The 21,351-nt window shown below is 44.1% G+C and overlaps 1 protein-coding gene across 1 annotated transcript; it reads left to right on the top strand.

Annotated features, from left to right (window-relative positions):
• Window positions 1-6,162: 6,162 nt before the first annotated feature.
• On the top strand, window positions 6,163-14,521 carry GFRA3 (GDNF family receptor alpha 3; the record flags this gene model as incomplete). Its single annotated transcript, XM_084216021.1, has 8 exons — window positions 6,163-6,205; window positions 9,675-9,950; window positions 10,648-10,740; window positions 11,168-11,513; window positions 11,587-11,696; window positions 12,853-12,987; window positions 13,957-14,087; window positions 14,387-14,521. The coding sequence occupies 8 exons, from the start codon at window positions 6,163-6,165 to the stop codon at window positions 14,519-14,521; spliced, it is 1,269 nt and encodes a 422-aa protein (XP_084072147.1).
• Window positions 14,522-21,351: the final 6,830 nt, after the last annotated feature.

Here is a 21,351-nt window from a genome sequence, read left to right as displayed (position 1 = left end):
TCCGGCGGAACCGGAAAGACGCGACTGGGCCCACGCGAGCAGCATCGCCGCCACCGAGGCCCTGCGCGCTTCCGCTTCCGGTCCGTGGACTGTGGGCGTGCGAGGGGAGCGGAGCCATGCTCGGCCGCTCCGGGCTCGCTCGGTACTCCCGGGCTGCAGGGAGTGGATCAGGAGGGTGGTTACAAAAAGCTGGTAGGTGGATCCTGGGATGTAGCTGCAGGTCTTCCTAGAAAGCCCTCTGTGCATGAGGCAAAACAGGGAGTCATTCAAATCGGTTCTACTTCTGTTTTGCCACTATTGCAGCCGGGTCTCCTACACCTGTCCCTGCTTCTGGCAGTGGATCAGCTCTGCAATACCCGCTCATCCTGAGAATCTACTGCATAAATCACGACAAGGACGTCACCAAGCAAGTTCTGTCCAGTTTATTGAAGAACAAATTAAAGCTATTTATTACACAAACGTTCCTGGTACCTGAGGTGAAGTTCATGCAGTTGATCTACTTTCACGGCCCTTTTCTGAAATAGCTCCCACTTTCCATTCAGATATGCCACGGTATGTTTTAACAGATCTGTGTGTATTTCTCCTGCTGTGTTGGAGTTAGGTGGACAAAAAGCAAAGTGATAATTGGAAGCGCCAGCTAGCGACTTATGTGTTGGGACAAATGGGTTAAAAGTAGATGACTGTCTGTAGAGGAGGACTATAAACAGGAAGCTGGGAATAACCCTTGCAAAACAGATGTGAACACTCCAGTGATCCTCTGGCATGACCCCAGTTTAATGGTGCCTATGTCTCCCCTTGTGGGCCTCTGCTAAGGGGTTGCTGTGGGGATCCCCCAGTTAGCAAGGGAAGCGAAATAAATTACTCTTTGGGGTTTAGTCATGGTGGCTGTCCTGGCTGCTGTCTGCCTGTGCTGACACTCGAGCAGTTAAATAATAGCAAGGTAAGAATGTTTGGCAAAGATAAGAGTGCTTAGAAAAATGTGTTTCAAGGCCCACTGGGTTAGATGACCCTTAAATATCTCGGATTATTTCATGAACTGGTTGAAATAGTGCCAAAACCATGAAGAGTGGCTCTGATACCAGGAACCTGGAAGAGGCAAAACCCCACCTGTGGAAAGAGACAAGAGGATAGGCTAAGGAATATGAATTCATGAATTTGCCTGTAATTAAAAAATAATCTGGCGCATGTAAATTGTTTGTGGCAATCTGTAAGACTACTACTTGTTTCCAACAGTTTGTCATTAATTAATTCAGTGTCTGTGCTATATGTGGCTACTAAAAAAAATTGGGTAGTTTTGCCCATTTGGCTTGCATGCCAAACCTCAGAGGCAAGCCTTCTAACACATTACCGAAGCAGCCCTAGTCTTCTGGAGCACAATTGCCTATAGCCCAGGGAGTCTCCCTTTACATTTATGCTGGCTGACCTTCATGTCTGTATAAAAAAACCTCAGTTAAAATCTCCCTGAGTGCATTCAAGTATCCTCCTCAACTGTCAAAACTCTTGCTGACAGCTCTTCAGACAAGTACTTTGTTGGATGCTTTAAAAAACCAGCAAGAATAGGAGGCAAGAGAGGATTTTCCTGAGGACAGACAAAGAAATTGGAAATCCTAGAAACCCTGTTGCCCGGAGCAAAATTGGTAAAGAAAGCCTCATCTATCAGGGTACAGCTACTCTGTGCTGTGGCCCAAAGTCCTGCTATGTATCAGAATCATAGAACAATAGCATTTTCTTAGTTGGAAGAAACCCATCACGATCATCAAGTCTGACTCCTGGCCCTGCACAGGATGTGCCAAGGATCCCATGATATGCCTGCAAACAATGTCCAAACACTTCTTGAACTCAGGCACTTGGCGCTGTGAGCACTGCCCTGGGGAGCCTGTTCCAGTGCTCAACTGCTCTTTGGGTGAAAAACCTGTCCCTGATACCCAACTTAACCTCCACAACTCAGCTCCATGCCTTTTCTTCGAATCCTGTCACTGGTCACAAGAGTGAAGTGATTGGCCCCTGCCCCTCTGCTTCCCCTCATAAGAATGTTGAAGACTGCAACGAGGTCTCCCCTCAGTCTCCTCCTGGCTGAACAAACCAACTGACCTGAGCTGTACCCTCCAGTCCCTTCTCTACCCTCGTGGCCTCCTTTGGATGGTCTCTAGTAGCTTAATGTCTTCTTAATATTGTGGTGCCCAAAACTGCACACAATACTCAAGGTGGGGTTGCACCAGTGCAGAGTAAAGCAGGACAATCACCTCCCTTGACTGGCCGGCAATGTTTTGCTTGATGCACCCCAGGACACAGTTGGCCTTCCTCGCTGCCTGGGCACACTGTTGACTCAGTAAGAGCAGCTTGTACCTCAGTCTTCCCTGGTAGTCTCTAAAGCACATAATGCTGCTGATAAGATGTAAAGTAAACAGCCCCTGTGCTGCTGCCCTGCCATGTGCCCATCTCTCTCACAAGCAAAGAGGAGAAAATTTACAGGAGTGATTAAAATAATAACCTACAGGAGGGATTAAAATAAGAACCTACTAGTTCGTGTTCTGTGTTCCACAGCACTGAAAGCCAGTGAAGGTGTCAGCAGAGTGGGATCCCTGATCTTTGTGGCCTAATGAGGCTTTGAGTCGTCTGTCTCATGGCTTGAATGAAGTCCAATCCATTTCACTGTGGAAAGCAGCTGCAGCTGAAACAAGGGGAAATAATCTAATCCATGTTCTTTAACTTGATTGTTTTAATACCTGTTTAAGTACCTTCCCAGCCTACAGGAAAGTAAAATCTTTGATTTGTTCCTGTTCTGGTTTTGGCACAGATCAGTGAGAGTGGGCATGGCCAGCACCCTAATATTATTTGATACCACCTCAAATCATTACTGGGGGCAGAGAAAGGAACTCACTTCTGAGGAGAAGAGGCTCCTTCTGGTGAGGGAAAGCATGGTTGGGAAGAGCCAGTGAGTATTGTCAGACTTTCTGTGCAAATAATTTCTTTGTCTTATACCTTTTTTTATTAATATTGTTGCTGTTACTATTCCTTATCCCATTCCTGTTTCTTACCTCCACCCACGATCTTTGCCTTTTGTTCTTCCAATTGAAGGAAGGCAGGGGAGCAAGCAGCAAAGTTTTAGTGGGAGAACTAAATTGAGAAATACCCTTCCAAAACCTTGACAATATTTTTCTGACTGCATTGAACAGCTACAACCCCTAAGGCCTGGGTCTGTCTTGCCACTGCCAGATCCACGGTCCTGCCAGCTAATTAAGCTTCACTTGAGACAAGGAGAGACAATATGCATCATGGATATATCTGGATCAGAAAAATGGGCTCACAGTGCATCACTTAAATGTCTTTGGATCAAAATATAGTGTAATGCACTATTAAAACTACTTATATTGTCTACATTCTTGCCTCTGAAAAAATTTAGACTTAAGGTAGTAGAGCAGTGGTGTTATAAGGTACTCTTCCTTTCTTCTCTTGAAAAAGTATTTTTGCTTTCCTTTTACAAATAATTTTTCTTCTGAGCTGCTCATGCCTTAAATTGCTTCTGTCATCCAAGCAGGTGCACACTAACCATTGCCTTAAGTAGTTGGTGAAAAAGGACTTAGAGAGTCTCTGATCCAACATCTTTGTACTAGTCAGTCCAGACTCTTACAGATAACCTGTTCTAGCACTGCACCAACGTCTTAGTGAAAAAGTTTTTCATATCACTCCTCCTGAACAACCCAAGATGAAATTTATGGCCATCATAATTTCTTGTATCGCCTGCCATTTGGGTTTATCACCTTTGCAGCTCACCTTTAAGTAGCTGTAGGGTGGTGGTAGATGATCTCTCAAACAAGCCCAGGTCTGATAATCAATTTGTAGGTCATGTGCTACCATCTTGGTAGCCCTCCACTGGACCCTCTCTTGTTCCTCCACATCCTCCTTGAACTCAGGGGCAGGAAACAGCACACAGCAGTCCAGGTGTGGCCACTCCACTGCTAAGCAGACATTAATAACTTCTTTCAGTCTCTGGTCATGTTCTTCCTAATACAGTGTGGTGTGTGGGTTGTTTTATTCACAATCACATCTCACTGGTATCCATGGCAACTTCCAGGTCCTTCCAGCAGGACTGCTTCTCATCCACTCAGTCCTCAGCCAGGAAAGATGCATGGGGTTGCTGTGCCCTGTTTCAGAATATGACGGTCCTTCCTAAACATCATAAGACACCAGTTAACTCAGTTCTTTCATTTCTCAAAGTCCGTCTGGACTGAAGCTATGTTGTTCAACATGTCCATTGCTCACCCTGAATTTTTATCATCATAAATTTCTTAGTTCCCTTTTCCTGTAGAGTGCCTTACAATTATTCTCACCAAAGATATAGTCTACCCATTGAGCTGTATGACTGTACTTAATCAGACAGACACCTAAACATCTCTGACCTTCCTACTGTGACCCACACTGAGGGTAGAATACAAGGACAGCTTTGAATTCTGTACTCATAAGAACAAAAAAATAAAACTGTCTGAGCCAGAAGTGGCCAAGTATCCCAGGGACTGAAACACAAAACTATGGGTAGCTGCTATGGATGTCAAAGCCCTGAACCTTCTTTGGCAATGAGCAGCCAGAGCTGTTTAGGGTGCTAGCACTCGTGCTAGGAAATGGAGGAGGTTTTTATTTGGTTTTCCATAAATATAGACATCAACTTCTGCTAGGTTGTTTGCATTAGGTTAATATTTCTGTAGAGTACAGGTGTTACTATTAGCTGTGAATGTCTGCTGTCTGTCTCTAGCCCTGTAAAGAGCAGAATGTGGTGCTGTAAATATTAGCCCAGGCACAGAAATGTTTGCTCAGCCCTCCTCTGTGCTACCTCCCCCAGTAGTTCTCTGATAGTACTCCCGACAAATGGCCAAGACTCAGCATCCTTTGCACTTCCCAATGTGCTCTGGTTTTGACTGAAGAAGGGTTGTAGCGGTCAAATCCTGAAAAAAAGCAGCAGAAGCACCAGCATGCTGTAATCTTCCTAAGATTAACAGTATACAAAATAAAGTACAACTAAGTAACTCAGCACCTACAGCAAACAAAGTACTTCCTTGGTAAAGTCCACACTTCACTGGCTGTGGCAGTCATGGATGTCGAGATGAAATGTCTAGCATATCACTGGAACTGCTACTTGCTTTAATATACAGGTGATATACAGTAAATTCCACGGAGAAGAATTCTCACACCAGTTCCTTGCAGTAATCAGGAGGACTAATCTTTCTTAAAAACTCAAGAAGACGAGGGCACCACTGAATTAGATATTCATATACATTGAATACTTAATGTATCTGCACAGTTATTACCCTTTCTGTTGGGGTTTTCAGGCAGATGGGGTAGGTCTCTCTATTTATGCAAACAACAGACTTACAAAAACATTTGTCCCATTTTCATATACGAATGTTTGATGTGCATGTGTTGGACTGTAACTTTTTTGCACTGGTTAATTTGATTTTAGGATGCAAATTAAAATGAAGTATCTGTTCAAAAGAAGCACAGCTGCCTAAATGCCATATGGGCTCTCAGAAATGCTATCTTTTGTGTGGCTGCAGACAAGCAGCTCAATCCAGACAGAGCCAGCACCAGGTAAGAAACTGAAATAACAGCCTTCACGACAAAGCCAAAAGGAAAAACCCACAAGCTCAGTCATCCCATCCCAAGAATCACTTGGGGAATCTACCCAAAAGCCAGTCTGCCTCTGTATCCTCCAAGAACAATCCCTCCAGAGTGAAGAAGACTCTCCTAAGTTGGAGACTTACTGTCCTTTACCCAAATAGGCCCCCGAGGGTGCCAGTCACAGCTCTGCTCTCGGTACTGAAGCTATCAATCAATAAACAAACGCCTTGGGCAGCCCCTTCCAAAACGCCCCTTTTGAAGCGTCCCTACACTGCCCGACACTAGGCTCAGTGGCTTCCCGGTCGCCCTGGGGACAGCGGCCACGGGAAGACCCCCGTCACTCGCCCCATCTCACACCTGCCCGACGACTGCCTGGCCTCTCCGCCCGCGGTGGTCCCCACGGGCGGGCCGCGGACCCGCGCTGGGGCGGGTGGGGGGCGGTGCTCGCGGCCCGCACCTCGACGGGGCGGGCCGGGCTCAGCAGCACCGAGGCGGGGCCGCGCAGCACGCGAGATGCGGCCCCGGCGCTCGGAGGCACTGACCGCCAGCATGGGGCCGGCGCTGCTCCTGGGGCTGCTTCTCTCCCGAGCCGGTAACAGCGCCCGGGGCGCGGGGCGGGCTGGGCAGGGCGGCACGACCCCGTTCCTCTCCCGGCGGGCAGACAGCGGCATCGCTCGCACCCCGGTCTCGCCGCGGGTTGCAGGGGCGGCGCCGGCGTCGCGGTCGCCTGGGCTGACCGCCGCTCCCCCGATGCCGGCCGGGCGCGGAGCGCGTCCCGAGCACGGCGCTCCCAAAAGCTGCGCGGCTCTCCCGGCCGCCAGCTCCAGCTGCGGGGAGGAATTCGCGATTCAAAGGAAAGGCGGCTGCTGCTTTGGCCCGAACGGGGAACCTCCGGTGTGGTTGCGGTCAAACTGGAGGGACGCTCTGGGGAGGGGACCGTCTGCCCTGGAGGCAAGGCGCGAGAAGGCGAGAGGAGATGCCGGGAGCCGATCCCTCAATGCGGCCGGATGGGCACAACGCCTGAGCTGGTCCCGGCTGCGCCGCGCTATCGCTGCCTTCGCCCAGAGCAGTTTTTGATACCTACCTCTCATTCATTCGCCTTCTGAAACGCTTAGGGCTCATAGTTTTCTGAGACTAGGCTCGGTTTGCGAAGACCAATCCAAGGAACTCCTGCAGAGATGCAGTTGATTGTTCTACTCTGCCTCCTACTACTGCCAAATGACAAGAGCTCAGGAATGAAATTATTCCTTTACCCAGTTCATCTCTTGTTCAGTCTTCAGGGTTGATGTGACTAGGAATAAGGAAATTAGAAACTGCTCTGATGCATTCCTAGCTTCTGTCTAGGGGTGCTTTGCACTCAGAAAAAGCTGCAGCTTTTTGACTGCTAAAAGATGGGCTGCTGCACTTACACTACAGTAGACACTAGCAGCCACACGATTGCAAAAGATTTCCCACAATTTGCCGTGTCCAAATGCCAATGCTTCTTTGGTAACTCTGTTTGATAAAGGAAAAGTTCCCTTCTGTAACTGTCATCTCTTTAAAGGACATGGTGCACCAGGGGGAACAAGATAGATGTATCTATATGACAGGACATTGAAAAGGGAGAATAAAGGTGTATTGTATTACCTATCCATTTTTTTCTAAGGTATAAATAATCACGTGTTAATTGGTTATTACCTTTTAACTTTTTTTTCTAACTACAGATGGGATTCCCATACACGTACATCTTTAACATGTTCTGCAACCTAGGCCACAGATCTAGGAAAGAATTAGCTTTCACATTGTTACTGGACTACTAAGACAAAACTAAAAAAAAAAATTAAACAACTTGCCAAACTTCAGGGCTTATAACAATGCACAGACAGTAAATGATGTGTATAGGGGAGGACTGTTTTAAAGTTGAGGTTTAGAGCACCTTCACCTGAACCCACTGTGCTGGATACAAAGGATTCCTGATGAGGGATTTTTCAGGGAGTTTGAAAGTCATCAAGTCTCTATGTAAGAGCCAGATGAATTACAAAGTACAGTAAGTTGCTGGAAGAACAAAGAAATTTGTACAAGTGAGACAAAGGTACCTAGATAATCACAGAATCACAGAATTTCTAGGTTGGAAGGGACCTTTAAGATCATCGAGTCCAACCCATGTTCTAACAGTTCAACTAGGTCATGGCACTAAGTGCCACATCCATAATACTGAGCTGTAGGGAAAGTAGAAATTTTGAGAAGCAGGCTGGCATTCTATTGCTTGCAGCAAATAAACTGATGATGCTAGCGAAAATGAAGTAAGTGGGAGAACAAATTACAGATGGTACACTGGGCAATATGAGTTGTACCAAGATTTCCCCCTAATTTATAGTGATGGCAGACTGAAATAGTACTACTGCACCTGCTGAACAAGAGAATGATAAGTAACATGATGTACCCAAAGAACATAAAGGTAGATGTAAGGCTCAGCACAGCCATTTCCAAAAGTCAGCCAAAGAATATTGACCTGAAGGGAAGGAACATACCAGCCTATATATAAATTTTATTAGGAAACTGTCTTGTTTCAAGACTTCTTTGTAATTGTACTGTAAACATAGATTCATATACTGCAGAAATGAAGATTGCAGACTGAATTAATCTACCCATAACAACATAATCATAAAATTATAGAAAGACTTGGGCAGGAAGGGACCTTAAAGACCATCTTGGTCTACCCCCCTACCATGGAAAGGGACACCTTCCACTAGACCAGGTTGCCCCAAGTCTCATCCAACGTGGCCTTGGACACTTCCAGGGATGGGGCAGCCACAGCTGCTCTGGGCAACCTGTGCCAGGGCCTTACCACCCTTTGAGTAAATAACTTCTTCATAATATCTAATCTAAATCTTGTATTTTTTATTTTAAAACTGTTCCCCCTTATCCTATCACTATCTGCCTGTATAAAAAGTTGCTATCCCTTCTTTTTTATAGGTCCCCTTTAAGTACTGAAAGGGGATCCAGTGGAGGTCTCCCTGCAGCCTTCTTCAGGCTGAATAACACCAGCTCTCTCAATCTGTCTCATAGCAGGAGGTGCTCCAGCCCTCAGAGTAACTTTGGGCCTCCTCTGGACCCATGTTAACAAGTTAGTGTCCATCCTGTGCTGAGGGCCCCGGGCCTGGAGGCAGCACGGCAGGTGGGGTCTCATGAGGGCAGAACCTATTCTCTCGATCTACAGGCCATGCTGATTTTCATGCAGCTCAGGACATATTTGCTTTTTGGGCTGCAAGTGCACATGACCAGCTCACCCCTGAGAATCCCTAAGTCCTCCTCTGGAAGGCTGCTCTCAGTTCATCTCCCAGTCTGGACTTGGGTCTGGGTTTGCCCTCACCCAGGTGCGGGCACCTGTACTTGGACTGGTTGAACTTCATGAGGTTCTTCATCTGGATTTTTGGCAGGGATTTTAGGGACTGGGCTCTATGTACTCTAACTGACTGCATATCAGCCCTTCTGTATGAAGCTACTTGCATCCATTGTTAAAGATTCATTTTATTATGCAAAGAATACACATTCTTAAGTCTTCAGGCTCATTAAAGTAGTTGTTTTTATGCCCTATAAATGGTTTTCTTGGTACATCTCTTAATGACCAGCATATACTTTAGTAATTGCAGCAGTACTGACTCACAGTACATAGTATGGTGTTACTAGGTATTTATTGCACTGTGGTTTTCAGCGCCCAGATAGAAGAGCCTCTTCAAAGCAGGCCTCAACAATCCCAAGGTTTCACAGGGATTTACTAGTCCCCAAAATACAGAGCAATCCCGGATCCCAGCCAAGTTGAACAAAATTATTATGGAGGCTTTTATTTAACCTTTTGTTCCCTCTTTCATTTATACTCATCCTTTTTTTTTCTAAATGGGGACAACTCTTGTCCCTTAACTACTCCACATGAAAGATCCCAACCAGTTTTGTTTCTTGCAAGGAGTCCTTGTTGAAGACAGAATCCCTGCACAATGACAAGATGCTTGTGTGGCATTTGTGGCATTTGACATTTGGCCATTTTGACTACGGTCCTAACAGTCCTTTCTCTACTCGATCAGGAGACCTCATGGCTCTGCCCAGCAGCGACTGTGTCATGGCAGAGCAGCTATGTCTCTCTGACTCCACCTGCAATGCCACATACAGGACCCTGGAAAGCTGTGCCCTGGCCAAGACTCGCCTCCTTTCACTGAATCATGATAGCAGGGTCAGATGTCTGAATGCAGAGCTTGACCTTGGGAACAGCTCTTTGCTGCACTGCAAGTGTCACCGGCGCATGAAGAGACAGGAGCACTGCTTACGCATTTTCTGGACCGTTCACTCCAGCATGACAGATGGTGAGATGAAGTAATATAAATTTACAAGGTACTAGTAAGGCTTACCCCCACCCGCTAGGTGAAAACAACCGTGAAAGTCCACTTTTCAGCACTGTAGGTAATTGCTCTGGAACCATATCTCCTAGTAAAGAGAATTCATTACTACTCTGTTTGATAAGCAGAGAAAACTTATCTGGTATGGTACCAGCCCTTCAAATACACCAGCAAACCTGAGAGACAAAAATAGCTACACTGAGATAGTTAGATTTAGTGCTGTGAAAAATACCTCAAAATGGTCCTGTCTGTCCATTGCTGAAAACACATGATATTATGACACGTATTGCCATAGCATCCCTAAGTATTCTGCTGCTTTCTTTTGTGGGATGCTTCTACCTGACCTCCCACTAGAGCCTGCCTGTGCTGCTCAGCTCCTCACACTTACTGAAGCTGAAAAATACAAATGACTAGATAGACCAAATTCCAGCTGGACAAAATGTAATGAGGGTTTTATACAGTACTAGCTTTGCATTTCCAGAAGAACCATTCTTGGCATTTGGCTTTGAGTGAGACAGAGCATTTCGGACATCCAGCCTGAGGAAAGAACCAGGCATAAATAAGAAAACTATCCATTTTAAGAATAAACAAACAAACAAATAAAGCTGGTCATAAAGCATTTCTCCCATCTCCCACTGCATTAAATATCTTGTATCTTGCCTAGGTTATCTCAATTTGGAGACCTCTCCCTACGAGAATTCAGCAAATGAAGAACACTGGAAGACAGATTATAATAAACTGGCAGCTCTGGTATCAGGTAAGAATTTTAATGGTTACATGATATAATGCTGCCCTCTCTTATATTTTCATGGGTTGAAGATTATTAAGAACAATTTGGGGTAAAATGGCCTCTTTAATCGGAGGAATGCCTGCTCTAGCTACTTGCCTAAATTTGTCACTCCTATCACGCGTAAATAAAGCCACAGATCCAGGCCCATGAAACCAGCAATAACCCACAATGATCCGTATTCTGAAACAAGCACCCTACTGTGAACCAATAAAAAAATACTCTTTTGTAACTATTATAGTTGAAGTGTCATACTGCAGGCACATAGAAGGACTGGTTTGCGTTGTGGTTTTTGATTTTTTAAATCTGACCATCAAGGAAGGAGTACTCCTGCTTCCATACAGAATCTCTTCTGGAGACTTGCTTCATGGTTTTTGTGTTTCTTTTGGCTTTATAGGCTCACAGTTAGCAGGAGATGCAACAAATCCATGTCTGAGAGCAACACATGTCTGTAATCTGAGCAAGAAGTGTTTTCGTCTGCGCACAGACTATGCCTCTATCTGCACCAAGGGAGCAGGAAGTGAGGATGTGTGTGACCGGCGCAAGTGCCACAGAGGGCTAAGGAATTTCTTTGAGAAAGTTCCTGAGGATTTCACCAGAAGGATCCTGTTCTGTCCATGTCAAGATGAATTCTGTGGAGAAAGACGCCGCAAAACTATTGTTCCTGATTGTTCTTTCCAGTATAACACCAAACCAAATTGCCTCTGGCTTCTGGACTCCTGCTTAGAAGACCATATCTGCAAGTAGGTCAGGCAGCAGAGGATGTTTTCCAAGAGAACAACATTGACACTGATGGTCTCATTTTCCTTCTTACAGATCCCGACTGGCTGACTTCCAACAAAATTGTCAACCTGTAGACATGTCTCCAGATGGCTGCTCTCTGCACAACCATGCTGCATGCCTGCAGGCTTACATGGGGATGATCGGTAAGTCATATCCACAGGACAATACAGGGTAGATGCTTTCAGGCCACAAACTTGCAGGAACTCTCTGATGCTGTGAAGGACCATTCTGGTCTCCTGCAGGAGGTAGCAGTCAGTATACTGGTGAATATGCCTTACTAAAGGATGCTAGTGCTCTCCCTTGCCTCGGAGGTAAATGCAGTCCAAAGAGAGCTCTTCCATGGCATTTTTTGCTGTACTTTATCCCATCCTTGCCAGAGATGTCTGTATGCCTCTTTGCATCATCCGCTGATGCAAAGCACTCCAAATGCCTCAGCAACAGCGCTCTGTGGGCTTGCGTGAGCTAAGTCATTGTCATTCCTAATGCTGGAGTTACATCCCATCACAGCAGTGATTAAACACAGCATTCCATCACTGCCTGACTTTTAGACTTCTGATGGATTGTTAGTATTGTGCGCACTATGTTCTCAGAGCCAGCCAGAACATAGGACTACCAGCTGTTAGAAGGAAGGTCATCTTTGGTATTAGTTATTTACTATCTACCAACCTACTAAAACATTTTCAGTAGCTCAAAAGAGGATGTAAAGAGCAGCAGTACCTCAGAAGCTGTAAACCTAGACTATACCTTCAATTTTTCCAGATGGCTCTGCTAATTTTGAGCTAAATGAACACTGCCTGAGTGGCACACTACAGGTGTGGGGTGTTTGTTTGTCAAAAGACACCTGGCTACATAGTGTTTCCAGTTACATAAGAAGCAAGAGTACCTTTTGCTGCCATATGTCAGCTGAGTCCACGCAAGTCCTTCACATCCTAAAACAAAAATCCTTCACAATTTAATGCTTGCATCATTAAATTGCTTTCCCCCCATCAGTTTGCACTGAGCTCTGCAGGTACAGTTCTCACCATTGCTTCTGCTGTGTACACGTCACAATTTAATGCTTGCACCAGCTTCAGTTCTCAATACATCTCAGAGTGCCTGTGTCAGGGGTAGCAATCTCAAAACTTCCTCACAGCTCAGCAGACTTCAAGTAGGTTCATTGAGCCTGGGCCACCTAGCTGGCACTCCTGACCTCACCTGGGTACCACGCTTATCACAATGGAAGACTTCTGCCTCTAGGGCAGCATTTCCTTCAGTATAACATGATTCATAATGCTTCTTTCATCTGGGGGTTTGGGACAGGCACACCCATGACACCCAACTATGTCAGTAACTCCAGTGTGGAGGTTTCCTTGTGGTGTACATGTGAGAACAGCGGCAACCAGAAGGAGAAGTGTGACCAGATACTCGGCATGTTTGAGAGCAACAAATGCCTTGGTAAGCATCAGTCACATCACAGAGAAACAGCTCAGCAGAGAGCAATTTAAATCCTGTGGTTTCAAGATTCTGTGTTGCACTGCTCTTGTGTATAGTTCTATCTTCTGCAATGTCTCCATGATCTCCTCTGCAACCTATGGGACCAGCCTGGATCTGCTCTAAGAACTGTTTCTGTATCTTTTGGCAACATTTCTGTTCATCTCGAACACCCTTGAAGCTATTTCCAAACATTGTTCAAATGAAGGGCACTGCAAAAACATCACCAAGGGGAGGTGTGACATGCTGTATCCATAGGTTGCTGAGTAACCACATCTGTGCAGGATTATGGGGTCAGGATTCCCTCCTCATCCTCTGTTTCTGTACTCACCCCCAGCCCTCATTTACTCAGTCAAGATAAGCAGAGTCCTGATGCAGCCTGTTACTAGATTCAGCATAACAGTTGCAAAAGTCCTGTTATATGCAACTGTGTAATCCTAAGTCTGTATTTCTTTTATTTCCCTAGCATTTTAGCAACATACCTTAATGAGATTTAAATATTTTATGTTTGTAAAAGCTTTAAAAGGATATAAAAGAAAATAGCATCATTACATAAATTATTAATATTTAAACCTGCCTCCTACAGTATACAAAAGCCTTACACCCAGCACTATAGACACATCTACAATTTAATCATCTCATCCGAGATACTACAAACCTGCCCCTTACAAAATACAGAGTTAGGAAAGTCACAGAGGGGCCCAAAAGTCTTCAAGTACAGTTCAAACTGTTTTTGCAGTCTGCTTAGTCTCAGAAGTAAACCCACAAACTGGCAGGCCATTCACAAAACAGAGAATACATATTTTTTTAAATCAAGGTCACACAGCCTGTGAGTGCCTTTCCTAAAATAGCTTCTTTAGACTTCTGCTCACTAGACTCCAAGATGTGCACAAGAAAAGCACAGTAAGACTCTTACTTTACTTCTGTTTGCAGAAAATACCATTTGGTCTCAAATGCACCTGAAGCAGACAGCTCTAGAAAGACAGGAAGACTTATTTTATGCATCTTCCCTAAGCTTCCAAGGAGACAGTGCCAGCACATCTCTCTCTTCGGCAATGTCCCAGGTACGCAATGCTTTGTTGCCTTCACAAAGCAGCAAGTCAAGTAGCCTAGAGACAGTAGTTGAAAAACCTTGGATCTGTGACTTTGGACATCAAACCAAGGGATGCCATGTGCATGCAGAACACTGGACTACTCTGCTTTAAGTTAGTCCTTCCACAGACAAGCAAAAATAGGAGGCTGTATGTCTGGCCACAGGAGTTTCAATAGTCTCACATTAGTGCTCAGAACCAGAGGTTCTGCAGCCAGAAATTTGAGCATAAATGTGTCTAACTGGGATTCATCCCTCCTTTTTATTTCCTAGGTGGCTGAAGGGAAGACACAACGAGACAGCTCCAAACAGAGCAGTATGCCTATGGCCTCCTCTGTATTTTCTGGAGCTGCTACTTCCTGGCCTACTCTGGCTCTGTTCCTGCCCCTGTTGCTTAACCCACATTAATGTGGCACAAATGGAATCTTTCCTTCCCATATTATTAATATTATTCCATATCCAGGCATGTCCCAATACAGATTTATCTTTGGGAAACAGAAGGCTTTCAGACAAAAGGAATGCCCTTAACCCAGAATGGCAGGCCCTGGAAACCTCCCACATACTTGCACCCCACTTTCCCCCTGTCAGTTTGCAGTGAGCTCTGCAGGTACAGTTCTCACCATTGCTTCTGCTGTGTACACATTCTGAGTAACAGGCTAATGTTCCAGCTTAATAGGTTAAATCAAAGGTCTGATTTCTTTCAGAATTTGGTTTCTGACTCTAGGGATGATCTGACAGTGTCTTCAACCACCCCACTATCTGAAGCTCCTCCTCAGGCATACAATCATTGAATGGTTTGGTTTTGAAGAGACCTTAAAAAATCATTTAGCTCCAACCCCCATGCCACAGGCAGGGACTACCTTCCACTAGACCAGGTTGCTGCAAACCCCATTCAACCTGGCCTTGAGCACTTGAAGGGATGGGGCAAGCACAGCTTCTCTGGACAATCTATGCCAGTGCATCACCACTCTCACAGGGAATATTTTTTTCCTAATAGTCAATCTAAACGTACCCTCCTTCAGTTTAAAAATGTTGTTCCATATCCCGTCCCTAGAGACCCTGGAAAAAAAGTTTCTCTCAGTGCTTGTCATCCCCCCTGATGTATTGAAAAGGCACAAAAAGGTCTCCACAGAGTGTTCTCTTCTCCAGGCCAAGCCACATCAACTGTCCCAGCCTTTCTTCATAGGAGAGGAGTTCTAGCCCTTTTATAATTTTCATGGCCTCGTCTGAACCTGCTTGAACAGGTCCACGTCTGTCATGTACTGGGTACCGCAGAGTTGGAATGCTGAACTCCGGGTGGGGAGGTGGGCTGGGGTAGGGGGGAAGAACCACCTCTCAGCCTGCTGGCCATGCTTCTTTTTATGTAGCCTAGCCTGCAGGATGGCTTTCTGGGCTGCAAGTGCATTTTACCAAGTCATGTCTAGTTTTCCATCTAGCCACGTATCCAAGTCCTTTGCTGCAGGGCTACTCTCAATCCATTTCACTCCCCCACTGTACGGATATTGAAGGTTGCCCCAAACCAGATGTGGGTCCTTGCACTCGGACTTGTTGCGCTTAATGAGTTTTGTTGGTATCCGTTTCTCAAGCCTATGAAGGCATAGAGAATATCATCCTAAAGACTAGAAGCCTGTGCTTCAGGGTGGGTTGCAAGTAAAGCTCAATAAATATACATGTGAAGTCCCCAGTAAACACCATCTCTGGATTACTTTCAGTTCCCTTTTCAAATCCATTTGTTTAAGTATATGAAAAATACCAGTCCAGATCAAGAACACTATACTAGAGTTTAGGCTCCATTCTGTTGATTCAACATACACACATAATCCATTATCACGGCTAGCAACACACTTGTGTTTTGGCGTTCAAGATAAATGGCACTCAACTCCAGTAGATTTAGGCTTATCTAGCGAAAGAAGATAGGCCTCAGGACAAACCTTCTCTGTAACCCTTAGAGAATACATTTGGCTCCTTGAAGGGGCATTGACCACAAACCCTGGCACATACAGTTGCAAGAATCTCCTTATCTCTGTCCCCATATTCAAGTTACCATTGTCACCTTCCAGCCACTTGCGCCATCTGCCTCTTCTGCCAAGCACCATCTCATAACCTGTTTATTCTGAATGTAAATGTATGCACTGTGTAACTGCTGTTAGTTTGTACTGCGTTTGTCTGTTAAAATGTGGTGTTAAGTGAATATTGATTTCTGAGCATAGGTTAACAGTCTCCAATCAATTGTGTGCAAGAGTTGCCTCACCGGCCAGCCAACATTTTCAAATAGCCAGAAACTCGGCTCAAAACAGCTCCTCCATGCACACTTGTAGAGCCCATTGCTCATACTCAGAGAGAGGCAACAGATCTGAACAGTACTAAACACATCCAAACAGGATTATAATCCTGAACAGAGGCAGAGTAGCTGAGTATTTCTTTTTATCCTGTGTTTTATCTGTTGCCAGAAAAGCACAGTCACTGTCAGACACCTTATTACAGAATCTTACATCGTCATGTGCATCAAAGTAATTATACTTCTGCAGTGGTAATATTTCCATTTCCCCTTCCAGACTTCTGTTTATTTCCTAGGCAGGTAGAGCAAAGAAAACATGCATGCAGCAGCATCATCTCCTCTGTCACACAGAGAAGCAATGTATTATTTACATGCAGTAGGAATTAATATGTTTTCTTAATAAACAGGTGTACTAATGCTGATATTTCTCATTACCTACTGAAATATGGCTATTTGAAGCAAGAGACAGCACTGTTTCCACGTTTGCCACCATTAGTTAATAAAAATAGAGTCCGTGTAACCCTAACATAATATGTACATTAGACCATCCTCCATATGGTGGGACTTAGAAATGTATCAAGAGTCTTGACTGTAATGTAATAGCACCTGTCATCTCTAGAAGTTAATGGAGAGTGACAGGGAAGAAGAAAATGTTATTCTTTTCACTATTCCACACAACAGAGAGAATATTTGTGAGAATAACGGAGTAGATTTCTGAGCGATCTGTACCACACACACTGGTACACAATGCACTGCATTGATCTCCCACTTATCTGTGCTGTGATCTTTCCTCTTTCCCAAATTTAGTGCTGTAAAACAGATTGATATGGAAAAAGGGATTAGCATTTTCTTGTTCATGTTTAGGGCACTAAATTCCTACTAAGAGGGTTATTGATTGCAATTGCAGTCTTCTGTCATATCCTGGCTTGTATGGGAAAATGCTTGACGCTTGGACAAATCATACTCTAGACTGAAATCGAAACAAAACATGTCAGTTTGTTGGGTGTTTTTTTCCCAAGTGTCCTGTGTCGTTTTTTCATGCACCTTTATATACACAGCTGCCTCTTAGCTTGCTCATCAATAACTGCAAGCAAAATTCACTCCTAACTACACCTTCATTCACAGGTACTCACACTGTTGTGAGTACAAACCCATTTTCACTTAGACTTTTCTAACACCTGATCTCCGTATATCACAGTTTTTCAACTCCACAGCATATATGCATGCACAACTTAACTGCTGCTAGAAACGTCATGCCAGTATCACTACCAATTCAGTTCTGTCAGCACTATCAATGTTCCAAGACTGGCACATTTCCTAAACCCATTCAGAACAGCTTACTAACCATACTGCAGGGCAATTAAGAACCCCCCTTCAGCTTCTGTTCCCAGAAAGTGGAAAACAACATCCTGTGAGAGCATCTATGGTCTCACAAAAGATAATCCCCAAAAGCAAAATTAATCCAATAAAAATTCTCTATCCAGACAGTCTTAAAAATGAGCATTCAGCAAGCATATAGGAGGAGGGAACTTTCCAATTACGGTAATGTAGATTATTTTTTAAAGAGTAAAATAATGTGAGGTCTGACTAATAAAATTTATCTTGCAACTCTAGAAGTCTCCTGCCTTCCTTTGCATTTCATAGAAGCTACACTCCTTATCTCCACTGCTGGAGGCATTATGGAACAGAAACAGAGTTAGAATCTCTTACAAAGCAATCTTAACTTTTACAGATATCACTCACTGTCAGGTACTTCAGATGTGGCTTCCAGAACTCTGATAGAGCCTTAGGTCTCTTAACGTGGTCTAATGTAGCATTTACAAAGGGCATTCATATCGTCCTCCAGCAGTGAGCTCAGCCAACTTTTAGACAAGTGGGAGAACCAATTCACATTTCTTGCCCGAGGTCATAAGCAAGATGATGCCAGAGATAAACCTTGATTTTGCAAGTCCAAAAATAGTGTCCTTGCCTCATTCAAATAATTCCCACTGCCTTCAAGAAATGCCTGTGTTTTTGTAAGAATCAAGTGGCTGCAGTTTTCCTTTTAGAAGGGGGAACAATATGTTATTGCAGATGACGAAAAGCTAAAGCGGTGTTAGTTTCAAGCAGTGATTCCTGACTACAGGTCTCTGGCACACCTCTCAAAATCAGCTGACAATAAAAGGTAACTTTCAATTGATAGGAAAGGGCTACAGGTTCAGCATCTGTAAAGAATGAAAGTATCTTTTTCAATACATCCTAAAAATCGTGTCACTCTATTTGCCAAACTGGTAGGCAACTTTACAACAATAAACTACACAGAATAAAAAGGAGAATTGTCAAAGTAATCTTTGAGGTGTCCACAAACCAGGCAAAGCTTTTGGGGACAACAGTGGAGAAAGAGGAAGCCAATCGGCGCTGCTGAGTTCCACAGGATAGTTCAGCACTGCTACGGAATCACAACTCCCAGCTATTCCACAGCTGCCTCCCCCACTGAAACAGATCCTGGCAAATACAATCAGAGGCTAATCACTTCTACCCCAGGGACTGAACTTTTTTGCATTTGAGGCAGGGTCGGTTGAGCCTGAGCTTGGTTAGTCTCTAATGGAAGCTCTTCTGACAGGTGATTAGCTCTCCTCCAGGAAGTGACTTGGTGTTTGGGTTTCTTGCAAACCCCAGGGTTAGCAGAGGTCAGGGGACGCTGCACTTTCTCCAAGTGCTTCCATGAAAATAGCCACACATACTTTCCATTTACAGCTGATCACCTCCATTATCTCCAAGCTAGGAGGAGATCATCAGCAATTGTTAAGTGCTTGAATCAGACTAATAGCTCGCTGCTAATTCCGCCAGTAATGGGAATCTAAATTCCTGGTAAACAAACGGACAGCTTTTCACACAGAGGGATGAATGCCAAAAGCCTAATATTAGAGCTCTGGAACTAAAGCTTTTAGAGCAATCCTGTCCACTAGAAGATGTTTAATGACATTACGTACTAAATAATTAGAAAATGAAGGCCTGCTTGGAATCAATGGGTTACTGTCTAATTAAGATGACAAAGGGGCTCTACCCTTTTTTAAACAAGTTTATACTAAAATGGTATACCTGATAAATGGCTCTGATAACTATGTCTTTACCTTTGGGCAGAACAAGCAGTCATTAAGCTAGCACAAAATATTTGTGTGATTTTTGGCTCATCTTTCTTCCCATTGGTCCCCCCTGTTTTCCTGTAAGGCATGTGATTCAGCTGTTCCTCCCCCCCATGAGACGGCAAAATTCATTAAGCAACACTCCAATCACTTACCCAGATGCAGAGAAAATAATCTTTGCTTTTACTTTACTGTATGGCCAGAATCACAGAGTTCACACCATGAGATGCTTGAAGAGCTAAGTGGTATGGACTGGACCCTCTAGAAGCACTTTGCAAGAAGAATTGCTGGTGAGCCTGAGAACACAAGAGAAGATTATTTATATACAGAGAACTGTAAAAAGACTGAGAAATGTTCTACTGATAATATGGCTGAATCAAAATTGATTAGTAAATCACATGACATCCTTATCTCCAAATCGAAGAGATAGAGGTTTGAAGGGTGAACAAATTGATGGATAAGGAATTGGCTGGCTGGATGCAACCAGAGAGTTGTGGTCAATGCCTCTATGTCCATACAGGCTGAGCAAAGTGCCACTGTACTCTCCTCCCTTCTTTTTTTCCCTCCACCAGTCGAGTACTTAAATGACTTTATCTTCAAAATAAGTTTGCCCATTAGATACTGATATTAAAGGTCACTGAGCTTCACCACAAGAAACTGGAATTTCTTTAAACATCTGCACACAGTTACTTGTTCTCCAGCTTTCCAAACCACCAGCTTCTTCCTTTTCCCCCCTCTCCCTAAAGAATCTTTTGATTAACTGAAGTCAATTTTGCTAAGTGCTAGTGGCTCTAAGAAGCTTGTTTTGTCAATGATCCCCAGGGCTCCATTATGTTTTCAGGGCTACAAAACAGGAATTGCTCAGTATTTCTGTAGAAATGTGAGATTAGCAGCTAATTCTTCCACCCACAAGCTCTTTGGATTTCACACCCATCATTCCAAATCAGAGTATGTGATATGTTATGATGGTTCTACCAGAAACCAGCTAAGAGATTTCCCATCTTTTTTCCCTCAATTTCAACCCATTATTGTGCAAAAATTTTAATGCATAAGGAATCCAGTTCCACTAATACACCACACAACCAATTGCTATGCTACTCCCAACTGGGAGCTGCAGAAGCATCACAACAGAAGCTCTGTTGTGCACTGAACACTTCATTTTTAATATGCAAATAGAAATCACAGTGTAAATGGAACTAATACGGAGCTACAAATGACAGTGAAAATTTCAGTTTTATATACATTTTGAACACAGAAAAGCCTGAGAGAAAGACCATGACTTGGCATGAAGCAATTTGCTAAAATATTTGGAGTAATATCAGAGCTGTTTATGTTCATACTATAGTCCCTCTACAAGCTTGAAATGCTAACAGTAAGAGCTCAAGGTTGGTCAGTCTTCTGAAGCATCACTGAGTTACATCTTCCACTTGGAAAATCAGACGCAATAAAATGGTAATGAAATGGACAAGATGATGAGTTGATTGATTTACTAGTCTGTTTTTCATTTGTTTTTGACTGATCTTAGTTAACAGATGTCACCAGGAGTCCTGCTATTACTCATGATAGCATAGTATTGCTCAGGTAGCTACCCGAGTCTGTATTTAATTCAGATTTTCAAGCATGAACTTTTCAATTCAGATTCCAGTTGCCTATGTTAAGGTATTTCCAAGACTGAGTCTAACGCCCTGTTTTAATTTTTCTTCCTCAGATGTCATAAGAGAGATGCTCCAGTCCCCACAACAAGAGAAAGCAAGAAAGCTGCTTCCTGCAGCACCTGTCACTAGGTTTGAAGCTTCTACAAAGGTAAACAAAGGTGAGAGAATCCTGACTTCACA

This window comes from Fringilla coelebs, assembly GCF_963513975.1.
Source record: "Fringilla coelebs genome assembly, chromosome: 15".
Lineage (NCBI taxonomy): Eukaryota > Metazoa > Chordata > Aves > Passeriformes > Fringillidae > Fringilla > Fringilla coelebs.
Note: the sequence above shows the minus strand (reverse complement) of the source record. Positions and strands in the feature narration are given on the sequence as shown.